The 13,890-nt window shown below is 44.1% G+C and overlaps 1 protein-coding gene across 4 annotated transcripts in view; it reads right to left on the reverse strand.

The window, feature by feature from the left end:
* Window positions 1-13,890, reverse strand: part of nfat5b (nuclear factor of activated T cells 5b) — a 197,458-nt gene that overhangs the window by 166,766 nt on the left and 16,802 nt on the right. Inside the window, exon 1 of one of the 4 annotated variants that reach the window (XM_069901287.1) lies at window positions 11,368-11,455. The exons of 2 other annotated variants lie outside the window; for them this stretch is intronic. In XM_069901287.1, the coding sequence (XP_069757388.1) occupies window positions 11,368-11,389 (22 nt within the window). In that variant the 5' untranslated portion in view covers window positions 11,390-11,455. One more of the 4 variants, XM_069901285.1, reaches the window with a different exon arrangement.

Genomic DNA, 13,890 nt, shown 5'->3' on the forward strand with positions numbered 1-13,890 from the left:
AATTCCAGTACTCAGTCCCCTGACCGATGAAGGCTAGCGTGCCATACACCTTCTTCACCACCCTCTCTACCCAAGTTATTACTTTCAAGGACTATGTACCCATATGCCTAGGTTGTTCTGTTCTACAACACCTTTCATGGCCCTGTAGTGAACTGCGCGCGGAAACAAGAATCAGCCTGCAAAATGGCTGACAAACATGACGACTCCGCAGACCTGGGGGTGACACTGGCCGTCATCCAAGGTGACCTCCGCACAGCAGGAAGATGGAGAACTCTGGCGGTAACGCCAGCCAATGCCTGGGCCCCATACAAGGGTGACAGCCAGAGAAATAAACCAGTCTTGTTTTCCAAGGCTTTGGTATGCATGTCATTCTTCTCCACGTTTGCAAAGCACGAATGCTACACTGGTGACCTCGATAGGTCAAATTGGCAGTTGGACCCAAAGATGATTATCAATAGGAGCCAGCGACCATTCGCACAATCTCTGTCAGGCTTCCAATGTTTTGGGTGACGCAGCCACAGGCCGAGGCTCAGTTCCAACTTCACCACATCGCTGCCAACGACACCCACTACTTCTACATCATCACCCTCAATCAGGGCATAGTAGCAAGCGTCATAGATTTCCAATGGCAGCCACCAGAACAAAGCAAATACATGGCCCTCAAAGAGCTACTAACTCCCACTTTCTGGCTTTACTGGCACAAGCGCACAACCCAATTGCTGCATATTTACAGATTGGGGAACTGGGTCCCATCCACCCTCATGAACAAGATATTCTCTCAAACCGATAGCCATAAGCCTTGCCTGCTCTGAGCATATCTTTCTGGAGCAGCTGCCCAAGGATATCTGACTCTTGCTCATGGACGAGGATTTCAGCAACCCTCGGAGGGTCGCAACACGGGCAGTCATGCTCTGGAGAGCCAAGGAGGACACCAGCACTGTTGTAGACCACATCAGCAAGCTCCACGAATAGCACCCAGTGAGATTAAGGCCAGTGGAGAGGCAAGTGAATACCCCAGGACAGCAGCAATGCTTCCACCATCAGCAATGGGGTGCAGAGGCCCGTCGATGCTGCCCACCCTGCGAGTTTCTGGGAAACACCCTGGCCAACAGTCGATGATGGCTGCGGAAGTTGGCCCATGTAATAGCCTCCTCTACATTTGGAACTCAGTGTCAGGCAGGCATTTCCTGGTTGATACTGGCTCTGAGATAAGTGTCCTATCCCCCACAGGCCTCAACATCTGCAATGGCAAGCAAGGCCTAGCACTGAGAGCAACCAACATCTCCTTCAATCGGAATTTTCGGACCCATACCATCCCCCTTAATTTCGGCAACAACCACTTTACATGGACCTTCACCCTCACAGCAGTGGCACAACCGCTCCTGGGGCCAGACTTCCTTCAGACCCACTCTGCTCACTTGTCAAGGGATGGTACTTGGTGCACGTCAGAACTTTTCAGACCATCTCTGGGGGAACCCAAGCTACCCGCACCCGTCCCCCCACCTGGACTTTCGGACAGTGAATTTGCCTGCATCCTGGCAAAATTCCCCTTGATAGTGGCACCATAGTCCTCCGTGGCTGAGCCAAAGCATGGGATAAGGCACCACATATTGACCAAGGGCCCACCACTCCCTCCCAAAAAGCTCAGCCTTGGCGAAGAAGGAGTTTAAGAGAATGGAGGAGCTAGGGATTGTGCAGCTCTACGACAGTCCCTGGGCCTCTCCCTTCTACATGGTGCCCAAATCAGCAAGGAGTTAAGAGACCATGCAATGACTACTGCCACCTCAATGTGGCCACCATCCCAATAAATAGTTACAAATAAAAAAAAAAGCCCCACATCCAAGACTTTGCCACCCAACCTACATGGCGCACAGGTGTTCTCCAAGGTAGACCTCATCTGGGGAGACCACCAAATCCCAGTTCACCCGCAGGACATCCCCAAGACTGCGATCGTAACCCCACCCAACCCCCCCCCCCCCTCCCCGACTTGTTTGAATTTATCTGCATGCCCTTCGGTCTAAAGAACACGGCACAAACTTTTCATCAACTCATGGGACACAGTGGGCCAGGACCGCCCATTTGCATTCAATTATTTGGACAATATCTTCATCGCCAGCTGCAGCTGCTTGAGACTGCTCTGCACCCGCTTGAGCAAGTTCGGGCTCTCTATCAAACCCATAAATGTTCGCCAATATGATAAATTTTTAGCACAGGTTCATATCGGCAGCAGAACACATTATGTGCCCTCTCTTTGCACTGAGGGCAGCCAATGCCACCCTCCTGGTTCACCTGAAACCTACTACCCCGACAGTCGACGACTCCAGCACAGCGGTAGGGGACGTGCTGGAACTCACTGAGGATCAGTAGCACCTCTGGTCTTTTCAGCAGGCACTTCCACTCCAAACCCCACGAACTCAAATACAGCACTTTCAACCGAGAGCTGATGGCGTTATACCTGGTGGTAAGACATTTCTGTTACTTTTTGGAAGAGCGGTAATTCAAGGTGTTCACCTATCACAAGCCATTGACCTTTGCCTTCCATAAGGTATTGGACCAGAGACACTTGTCCTCCGTGTCCAAATTTACTACAGACACTCAGCATATCGCAGGGAAAAACAATGTGGTAGCTGACGCTCTGTCACGCCCCATGATCTAGTCAGTATATGCCCTGTCCCAAGGGGTCAGCTACATGGCCCTCACCAAAGCTCAGCAACAGGACCCTGAGATCCCCACATATAGGACAGCTGTTTCTGGTCTCAGGGTGGAGGGCTTCCCCGACAGTCCAGGTAACCTGACACTGCTGTGCGATGTCTCTACCAGCAGCACCCACCCTATCAATCTGGCTGCATGGAGGCAACAGGTTTGAGGCCATCCACAACCTGGCACACCCTGCAATTCATGCCAAAATTGTGGCAGGCAGGTTTGTCTGGCATGTCCTCTGTAAACAGGTCAGCCAGTGGGCCAAGACCTGCACAAACTTTTAGTCCTCCAAAGTGCAGGTTTACACGAGAATGCCCACACCAACATTTCAGCCAGCGCGGCACATGTTCAGCCATGTGCACATCAACATCGTGGGGCCATTACTAGTTTTCCGGGGGGCGAGATACCTCTTGACCATGGTTGACCACTCCACGAGGTAGCCAGTGGTGGTCCTGCTGACTGATATCACCACAGAAACCTACACCAGGGCACTCAATGATACATGGGTGTTCCAATTCAGGGTCCCAGAGCACCTAACCTCAGACAAGGGGCACAATTCATCTCTAGGCGGTTCTGGCTAACTTTCTGGGGACACAGTTCCACCACACCATGGCGTATCACCCTCAGGCCAATGGGGTTGGTGGAGGGCTTCCACGGGCACCTCAAGACAGCCTAGTTGGCCCGGCTCAAAGGCCCCAACTATTCATTCCTCTCTAGCACAGATGACAGACCTCTCAATTATGTCATCTCCAATTCCCACTCCTGCCCTCACCCTATTCTCTCAATCAGACCAAGGATAAAGGTACCCCTTCTCTTCACCATCTTTTCTCTATCCTTCTGATCTACCAGGTACTCAAACCCATATTCTTTCCAAAACACCTCCGATGCCTTCTGAACACTAATATTGGGACCCAATATTGAATGCAACACATTTGGATAATTGTTTTTTTTTAATATAAAAAGATTGTGCCAGAACTGACCAATTTTGATGCAATTTCATCTATTACACTAACTCCAATTTATGCCATCTGACCCACTGAATATTTCCAATAGTTTGTGTTTTGCATCTCTTCTGTCCTTATTCATCTTGCTTTAGTTACATCTTTTCTGATTGACAAGGATTTATCATTCCAATATCACATCAAAACTGTTGTGTTACCTGGACTCTCAGTGAGTGTCCATCTGATCAGACACAAAGATTTAAATGGGACAATAGCCTCCCATGCCAAGGCTTCATCATCTACCCTACTGACTAGGCTTTCCATACAGCACTTGAATAATGATCACAAAAGGAAGATGTGATCATCTTTTACTCTAATGAGAACACAAATTAAGTTAGTTGTGAATGTGTACCAAAAATATTGAAACAATGGAATACACTGTTCAATACTGCCTCTTCCAAACTTTTCTTTTGAGTATAGCTAATGTTCACACAGTCCTGCCAAACACTACCAAATGACTTAAAAATCTGGATCTCAATAGAGGCAACTATTACTGCCATATAAGAAACAACCTGCTGTTCTACAACAGACAAGGCCCACCAGGCCTATTTACACAATTGTATTTGTGAATAGAAACCATGAGATAAGGGACCCACTCCAGCAACCCAATTTTACACCCACCCAGAGATTCAGCCTGAAGAGAAACTTCACAGTGCAAAGTCTTAGTGCAGTAATTAACAACATGTCCTACATAACCTGACCCATTACAAAACACAACTCACCCTAGTGTAAAGAAATATGTAATAATGCATTTACAAACAAATTCTCTTCATAAAATGTCCAATGATAGTGTATATTTCTTGCATAACAAGTTGGCTCATTCAAACAATTCCATGTTTATGATAAATAGAATATAATAAATAGTTAACTTAGAAAGTAGACAGCTATTCAAATACAAGTAGACGTTATATTCTAAATTTGACAATAATGGAGCCTTTAGCCATTTATATTCAACACCATACAATATAGGCTTGGAAAGTAGATACAATAGATTCATTACAATGAGGAAAGTGATAACTATTCAGCTATGGTACTGTAGCTATTTTTAAACATGCATCAAAGAAAGCACTTGGTTGATCCTGTTCCCTAGCAACTAAACCTTCCCCCCCCCCTTTGTTAGGCAAGTATTGTAAATTTTCCTTCCTCAAATTTCTGCAACCAACATCATTCTCAATTCCACTGCATTAAATTGAGATATGTCAGTATCCTAGAGAATTGAAAAAATGAAGTTAGAAACTAATATTTTACTACAAAATAACAGTATTTAAACAATATGGCAAAATACAAATTCCAGCAAATTTTTGGACAGCTTGGGTTGCACTGGATGCAACCAACAAATGTTTTGTCTGAAGCAAAATATCATTTTGTATTGTTTGAACCAAAACTATTGATCAATTACATCCTTGAGAATGCTGTACATTTATCACTCAGTCAAGCTTGCAGTCAAATTGAGGCCAGATTGCAATGAAATTGAGGTCAGTCACCCAAGCTCATTCAAGGCAAACAACAGCACAAACTTTTGGGTTGTGATTAGGCAATGTGAAAACAAGTTGTGATAATGCTGTTGATGAAACTGTTCTGTCGATATATAACAGTTACATAACCATATCATGATGGAATACTATTAAAAACCCACAATGCAAATATATTACCTGGAAGCTTTCTAACCATTTCCTGTGTGAAATGCTTTACTTTTTTTATATATATTTTTTTTTTTAATCGAAGTCTGAAGAAGAACAAAGAATTAAAGTTGCTCAGAAAGCTTCCATTTTACAGATAAATTGAAAATAAATAATATTTCTTGAACAACCTTTCAGATCACTAATTTTTTTTTTAAAAAAGAGTCTTATTTTAATGGAGTTTCAGATAATTTTGCCTATCATTGGATGGGTTTATCACAATGCTAAGATCTATAACTGGATAACAACTTTTTTGCAAGCTTCTTGACACAAACTATCGAAAAATGCACAATAGTTATGATCAATTATCACAAATGTATTAATGGTAGAATTCCATTAAAAAAACAAAAGACAAATGAAAGAGCTAATAATTGCCAACATAATTTAAGCAATTCTTAGAAAAAGTAGTTTGGGGTTTAAACTTCCCTGCTTAACAAAGCCATACAAAGAAGGTCACAAGTCCAAATCCTGCTATGTGCTGAGTTAGCTGCTAAGAATACACTTTCTTGATGGTATTTCCTATTGGCTTTCACAGTGCTTGGTGAACACACATTCTTGATGGGATTTCCTATTAGCTTTCACTGCTTGGCGAACACACTTTCTTGATGGGATTTCCTGTTGGCTTTCACATTGCTTGGTCAGGTAGGAAAGGTCAGCCAGGCCTTCCATTCATAACTGTCATTCATTGACAACTACACTGGTCTCACATTAAGGAGGATCACATTCAACTCCAATGACTTTACAGTCAAGTAACTGCAATATACTTTCTAGATTAGTGATGGCATTCTCTAGGATACTGACATATCTCAATTTAATGCAATTCAGATCAGGTCTTACAGAATTGTGATAAAAATAATTGTATTCAAAATAGGAATAAGAAACAACCTGAAAAATCTGTCCTTTCTTACTCTCCCATGTAATCTCTTGATCAGGATAGACAAACAACCCATTCCAAGCCTCTCAACAATACAACATCATAATAGTAGACTTTCTACAGTGATTTAGAACAGTTTTCTGTGATGAAGCACCTGGCCCCCTCTTGCTCTTTCTCAGGATAATTCTGATCTAAGTCTCAGAATACAAATGCCCACAAGAACCTATACTCAAAACTAGACAGAACAAAAAAAAATTAAAAAGGATTTGCAAGATTTCCTACTTTCTCCTGAACTGTGGCACCCATCTACCACAGCTGCCAATCTCATTTTATCTATTTTCTGCACCTCTGTTTTATTTCCTCCCTTTCCACCCAGTAAGAGTTGGATTTCTCCTATGACATTTTCCATATCAACAGCCTCCACGTTCAATGGATCACTCTCCTTTATTTCCACATCACTTTCTTGATTTGAAAAGGATCTTTCAAGGCCATTCTACACATTTTTATGAAAGGGGAATTGTGTGTGACAAATTTCCTCAATTTCTTTGAGGATATACTAAACAGAATGAATGATGTCAAATCCATGAATGTAGTGTGTCTTGATTTTCAAAGGATTTCTGCACGAGGAGAAATCATTGGTGGTAATATGGAAAAGGGAAAACAAAACAAAAACTATATGAATTAATAGGGTAGCAAACAAAATGTGGTTCAGTGTCACCGAGATCAGTGATGGGACCTCAACTATTTATGATTTACCTTGATAACTTGGATGAAGGAGATGAGTACAATTCATTGAACAGGTTTTGAGGTAGGCACAAAAGGCTGATATGATATTCATTGTTAAACGAACAGGAAAGAAGTTGAGAGCTGGAACAATAAACAAGTGTGAGGACATCCACTTTAGCAGGGAGAACAGAATATTGTAAAGGGCCTTCAGCCCACATTTTTGTGCTGTCCTATGTAAATCTACTCCACACAATCTCATTTTTCCCTATCTCGCTCCCATAACTCTAAATTTCTTAAATCCATGTGCCTATCTAAGAGTCTTTTGTATGTCCCTTCTGTAGCAGCCTCCATCATCATTCCCGGTCATTCCTAATCTTTCCTCAATTTATTCTCCAAATCAAATTATTATTTGAATAGGCACAGACTACAATGTTTTACAGCAGAAAGGGATATGAGAGCACAAGTACATTAAATACAAAAGGTTGGCAAGTAGTTAGGAAGGAAATAAACACTGATCTTTATTGTTTGGGGAGTGGAGTAGACACGTAGAATGTTACAGGATGTTGATGAGTCTGCAACTGGAGTACTATGTACTGATTTGTTTTCCCTTTTCAACAGTGGGTTTGCTTGAATGTGAGTCAATGCGGAGAAGATTTCCTAGGTCAATTTATGGGTTTAAAGAGTTAACATATGAGCAGTCCTGGCTTAAACTCATTGGTGTATTGAAAAATGAGACATCATCTTTCTGAAATATGAAATGGAAATGACAAGGTGAATGTTGAGATAATGGTTCCCCTATAATGTATCGAGAAGAAGAGGGCATATTTTAAGAATGAATGGACATACTGTATTTTCAGAATAGGCAATGGCCTAATTCAGACAGATTTCAGAAAGATGGGGAATCATTGGAATTCCAATTCTCAGAGCAAGAGGCAGAATCATTGAATATATTCAAGATGGAGTACAACAAAAATTTACACTACAAGCATGCCATGAATATGAGGGGAGATCAGAAAAGTGGTTTTGAGACTAAGAATGAATAGCAGATTACTTTTGGCATTCTCCTATTTGTCTAATTTTTACATGACTCCCTGCTGATCCTTCTATGTCCATCAACTGCTATCTTTCTCACAGCATTTTACTTTCACTTCTTCTCATTTAGTGTACAAGTCAAAATTCTCTGATCCAGCACGTTTTAAATCTGAAGTACAGATCAGTACTAATTAACTAATTCTAACTAAGTCCTAAAAATATCTGTACTGACCTGTAGCTAATTAACTTATCAATGCAACTTTTGTGATTTCAGCTGACAGCATTTCCAACTCAAGGGAATATAGAGTTATGCACAATTCTTGGAACCCTTATGCAACTCTTATGATGAAGAAAGGGGAGTAGCAAAAGACTATTTGTCCTTTGACCTGATCCCCAATTAAGAACACTACCTTCTAACCAACAACCATTTCCCCATACTATCCCCATACCCTTCAATTCCCTTAATATAACAAAGTCTATGCTGCTACAATACTCTGGGTAGAAGATTCACTGTCTACTAAGCAACAAAATTTCACAACATAGTAGCTGAAAATGGCTTGGACTTTATTCTGAGACCCTGATCCCTGGTTCTGAATTCTCATTCATGGGAAATGTTTTGTATTCCATCTCTGCAGGAATTTTATTTCTAGTAATACGACATCTTCTCGTTCTTAATCTAAACTCTAGAAAATACAGGTTTAATCTCATATGGCTAACTTGGTGAGGCAACTGTGTGCAGTTTTTCCTGAATTACAGGAAGGATACAAACAGAATAGAGAGTGCAAAGGAGGTTTACGAGATATTGCTGGGGTTTCAGGGTTTGAATTACAGAGAAAGGTTGAGCAGGCTGGGACTTTATTCCCTAGAGTGTAGAAGATTTGATAGAGGTATTCAAAATTATAAGGGGGAAAGAGAGGGCATGGATTAAGAGTAAAAGGGGAAAACATGAGGGGGAATTTCTTCACACAGAGGGTGGTGGGGGCATGGAATGAACTTCCGTCAGAGGTGATAGAAGCAAGATCAATGTTAATATTCAAGGAAAAGATGGATAGGTATATGGACGGGAGAGGTGTGAAGGATTATGGGCTGGATGCGAGCCAGTGGGACTCTGTGGGAGATGTTTGGCACAGACTAGTCAGGCAGAACTGGCCTGTTTCTGTGCTGTAAATGCTTATATGGTTAACAGTCATTTGCTACACTCCTACTATGGACATGTATATCGTTTTAGGTTAAACCACCAAAACTCTGTTGAGTACTCCCAAACATGGTCTGAACAAGGCCCTACATAACCGCAGAAACACATCTTAATTCCTGTACTAAAATCTTCCTCAAGCAAGGATCGACATTACCACTTGCCTTCCTAAAAGTGTCTTTTGTTTCTCTTTCTCTGACCGTAAGAGGTGCCTGGCAATTCCTACTGATGGCAAATAACAGACAAAAGCTCATTTTATTTCATGACAATAAAGGAATCCTGAGATGGTCTTTCAATGGCTTGTGTGAAAGATCACGCAGATCCCTTCCAATAAAATTCCCAAACCCTTCCCATTTCAAAGAATACTTTGCTGTTCTGCTTTGCGCAAAGTGTACAACTTCAAAATGCATGATCTGATTCCATCAAAACCAAAGGTAAATCTGTTTATTCCAACTCTTAACCAATTCTTAATCCATGTTGATGTATTATCAAATTTCATGTGCTCAATTGACCAGCCTCCTTAGTAGAATCAGAAGCCTTGTGACTGGGACAGCCCGAGAACTTTCTATCTGCCAATTTCTCTGCAAGTCAGAAAAACCCATTTCCTATGGTAACCCAGATTGTATTCTACATACGCTTGCTAAAATTCACTTCATTGTCAGAGTACATACATGACATCATATAGAATCCTGAATTTAATTGAATAAAACACCTTAATTTTGCCCATAATTAAGCAAATGGAATACTATAAATTATATTGTTGTTCTTGCATTCCAGAATTTTCCCTGGAACTGATACTGAACGGATGAGTGGCTACTTTTATTTCCCCCCCCCCCCCCCCTTCTTTCTTAAAACGTGGAGTCGCATCTGGTACCTTCCAATTCACAGCAGCAAATCGCAGGATTCAGAATTTTTAAACACGAGCTCCCCCCCCCCACCCCTCGCTTTCCCGAAGTGTCGCTTTGCTGTTCACCCCTCCAGGCCATTGAAAACACGTTTGCGAACTCGCCTTTCCTGTTACGACGCAGGAGGCTTGATCTTAAACATCCACTCTTCCTCTCTGCAAGAACACCGTTGGACCTGTTGCAATGATGATGGTGGTGGGAGGTGGTTTGAAACTTCAATGTGCTGGTTCTCCCGACAGATGACGAATCCTGCTGAAGGTTTCTAATATTTCCTATTTTTGCGTTGGTGACCCAGAGAAAAACCCCGGGGCTTAAAATAAAGTTCCTCAATCTGCACCTCAGCCCCACACGAGACAATGGCAGATGTTTGCAGTGGAGAAAGAAAATTAAAACATCTCCCCCCCCCCCCACCCCCAGAAGAAATGAGCTAAGATTTTTCTGTAGCTGTGACGTGGATCCTCTAATGAACACAACATTTCTCAACCCAATTCAAGTTGCAAACACTAAATCCGCCTGCCATAGGCCGATTGTGGGAGAACAGCCTTCCTATTATTGTCGGGCCTAAACTACGGTCTCCGACAGGTGGTTGGCAGCGTCAATCAAATCTTCCCTCATCAAGTTGGGTTGCTCGGAGAAGGTGGGGGGGGGGCACTTAATCCAAACTGCAATCATTTATTTTCCTCTCCGAAGATTTTGATTATTAAAAAATAGGCCAGATTCCGCAAAATAAAATCTCCTGCACGTGCATTAAATCGAAACGTCCTGCACTTCCCCGAACTGTCAGATGTTTCTCAATCACGGCCTACAGCTCGGTGGGAAACCGTGAAAATTTACCCCGGATCATGCGATGTTCTCCTTCACCGAGAAAATAAATAAAGGAGAACCAACGAGCCAACTAAACGCCCGTCCCCGTCCCCCCCCCGTCTTACCTTTGGAATACGAACTCTTGGGCGAATTAAGATCCAAATCCCCGCTGAGGAGCGAGATGAAATCAGAGGGCATCACCTGGAATGGGGAGGAAGAGTCACGACTCCTCCGACGAAACCGCTTATTCAAATTTTCGGCGTTATGAAATTTAATTCTGGTCGAAGTGAAGGCCTCGTCTCGTTGAAAAGAAAAACCTCCGGTCAAGGAAAGAAATGAGGGGGCTTGGACATTTGGTCCTCGATCAAGCGAGAGCTGCCTCCACGCACAGTCGGCTGCGTGACTCTCACTGAACGTGCTCGTGTGTATCACCACACGACTGCCGGGCACTTACCAGCTCCTTCCCCATTTATCATTGACTCAGTCACTCGACTCCGCCCCCGCCCCCGTCGCCTCGCCGGCGCTCGTCGTTAACAGCGCAAGCGCAAGCCCGCGCCCCGCCCGCCGTTGACGGCGCGAACGCCCGGCAGCCGGTCGTCCACCAGCGCGCCCTGGCGAGTTGCTGTCACCCTGCGGCCGAGAGGAAGACGCACGTGATCACGTTGGGACAAACGACCGCGCCCCCCCCCCCCCATTCCCCGCCCCCATTGCCCGTGCCGCAGACTGAGGTGCCCCACCTCGTCTTCCCTCTGGGAACCGTCCAACTGGATGGCATTAAACATCCCCCCTCCCCTGCGTCTTTCGCCTTCCCCTAACCCGAGGTCTTCTTTCCTTCAGCTCTCTGTCTCTCCCTCTCTCTTTCGAGCTGTCTCCTTTCCTCCATCTCTGTATTCAGGGTCGGGGCCAAAACAAGCCTTAGTGGGGGGGCAATAGGGTAACCTAGGGGAGGGGGGGGCAATAGGGTAACCTAGGGGAGGGGGGGGCAATAGGGTAACCTAGGGGAGGGGGCAATAGGGTAACCTAGGGGAGGGGGCAATAGGGTAACCTAGGGGAGGGGGCAATAGGGTAACCTAGGGGAGGGGGCAATACACTAACCTAGGGGAGGGGGCAATACACTAACCTAGGGGAGGGGGGCAATACACTAACCTAGGGGAGGGGGCAATACACTAACCTAGGGGAGGGGGCAATAGGGTAACCTAGGGGAGGGGGCAATAGGGTAACCTAGGGGAGGGGGCAATAGGGTAACCTAGGGGAGGGGGCAATAGGGTAACCTAGGGGAGGGGGCAATACACTAACCTAGGGGAGGGGGCAATACACTAACCTAGGGGAGGGGGGAAATACACTAACCTAGGGGAGGGGGCAATAGGGTAACCTAGGGGAGGGGGCAATACACTAACCTAGGGGAGGGGGCAATAGGGTAACCTAGGGGAGGGGGTAATAGGGTAACCTAGGGAGGGGGCAATAGGGTAACCTAAGGGAGGGGCCACAATTTTCTGCTCGAAAACACACTGCAGGGGAACACTTACCATGTTAAATGCAGTCTCCCGGGGTTCATAGGTTGCGCGAGTATTGGTGTTCCCATACCAGACGGTGATGCAGCCAGTCAGCACACTTTCCACCACACCTCTATAGAAATTTGCCAGGGTTTCTGGTGTCATACCAAACCTCTGCAAACTCCTGAGGAAGTAGAGACTCTGACAACCTTTCTTCACAATACCATTGTTGGGTCCAGGAAAGATCCTCTGAGACAGTGACTCCCAAGAATCTGAATTTGCTCACCTTCTCCACTGCTGATCCCCACAATGATCATTGGATTGTACACCTTTGGCTTTCCTGAAATCAACAATCAGTTCTTTTGTTTTGGTGACATTGAGTGGTTGTTGGTGCACCATTCAGCCAAGTTTTCCAACTCCATCTGGTATGCTGACTCATCCCCTTCCTTTAAACAACTCACTACTGTGGTATTGTCAGCAAATTTGCAGATGGTATTATTGTCATACCGAGTCATAGGCGGAAAGTGAGTAGAGCAGGGGGCAAGAACACTGTCCTGTGGTGCTCCGGTACTGATGGAGATTTTGGAGGAGAAGTTCTTACCAATCTTCTACTGATTGTGGTCTAGAGATGAGGAAGTCCTTACCCACATTATCTCCAATTCAGTGCATTCCTATATGTTGTGTCAAGGTCATATCATCGGAGATCTTAATAAACACTAGGAAGGCATGTAAGTTTAACAGCATATTCTTTTACTCACAATCAGCCACTTCGTCACATATAGATACGATGTGTCTCACCACGCATGCACCACTCTCAAGTGTGATGTGACTCTTACAGTGTTAGTGTTCATGCTCTAGCATAAAATAGTCCTTCATCTGCCCTTAAGAAAAAAATTATTAAAATTTTTTAAAATTATCATTACTGCTTCTTTATCTGCAATTTGTGGGAGACAAATTTGTGGTTCTATATTCTTTTCAGCAGAATCGCACTGGTGGTAGGATGTTGCTTGACCTCATAGACCTTGTTGCAACTGTTTGGTTCTGCGGTTCTCCTGCTGGTTGCTATGAAGTCATTGCAGTGTTTTTAGTTGGGGTGCAGTGTTATTGGTTGGGGTTTTGCCTCATATTGTTGGAATTACAGAAGCTGCTGATGCTTCTGGTGCTTTTTGTGTCAGATCAGGTGTTCAGTGAACGTGGGTCCTGTTTCGTCTCAGCTGCCTGCCAGATTCTGTCTCAATGATGTATGACCTTGGCATCTCAGCTTTTCGAATAATCTTTGCTGGACTCCAGGTTTTTAATCACTGGCTCTTGAACATGCACATGCTGCCCGGTGAAGAGTTCTGGTCATGTTTGTGCATGTTTGTTATAATGTTGACAACTTTCCTCTTGTATGTTAGTCAACTTTCTTCTTATTTCCTCTTGGTCTTCTGGTTGCTTGGCAAGCTGTCTTGTACTTTCTGCCATTCATAAGCTCTGCCAGGGAC

Source organism: Narcine bancroftii, chromosome 10 (genome assembly GCF_036971445.1).
Source record: "Narcine bancroftii isolate sNarBan1 chromosome 10, sNarBan1.hap1, whole genome shotgun sequence".
Classification (NCBI taxonomy): Eukaryota; Metazoa; Chordata; class Chondrichthyes; order Torpediniformes; family Narcinidae; genus Narcine; species Narcine bancroftii.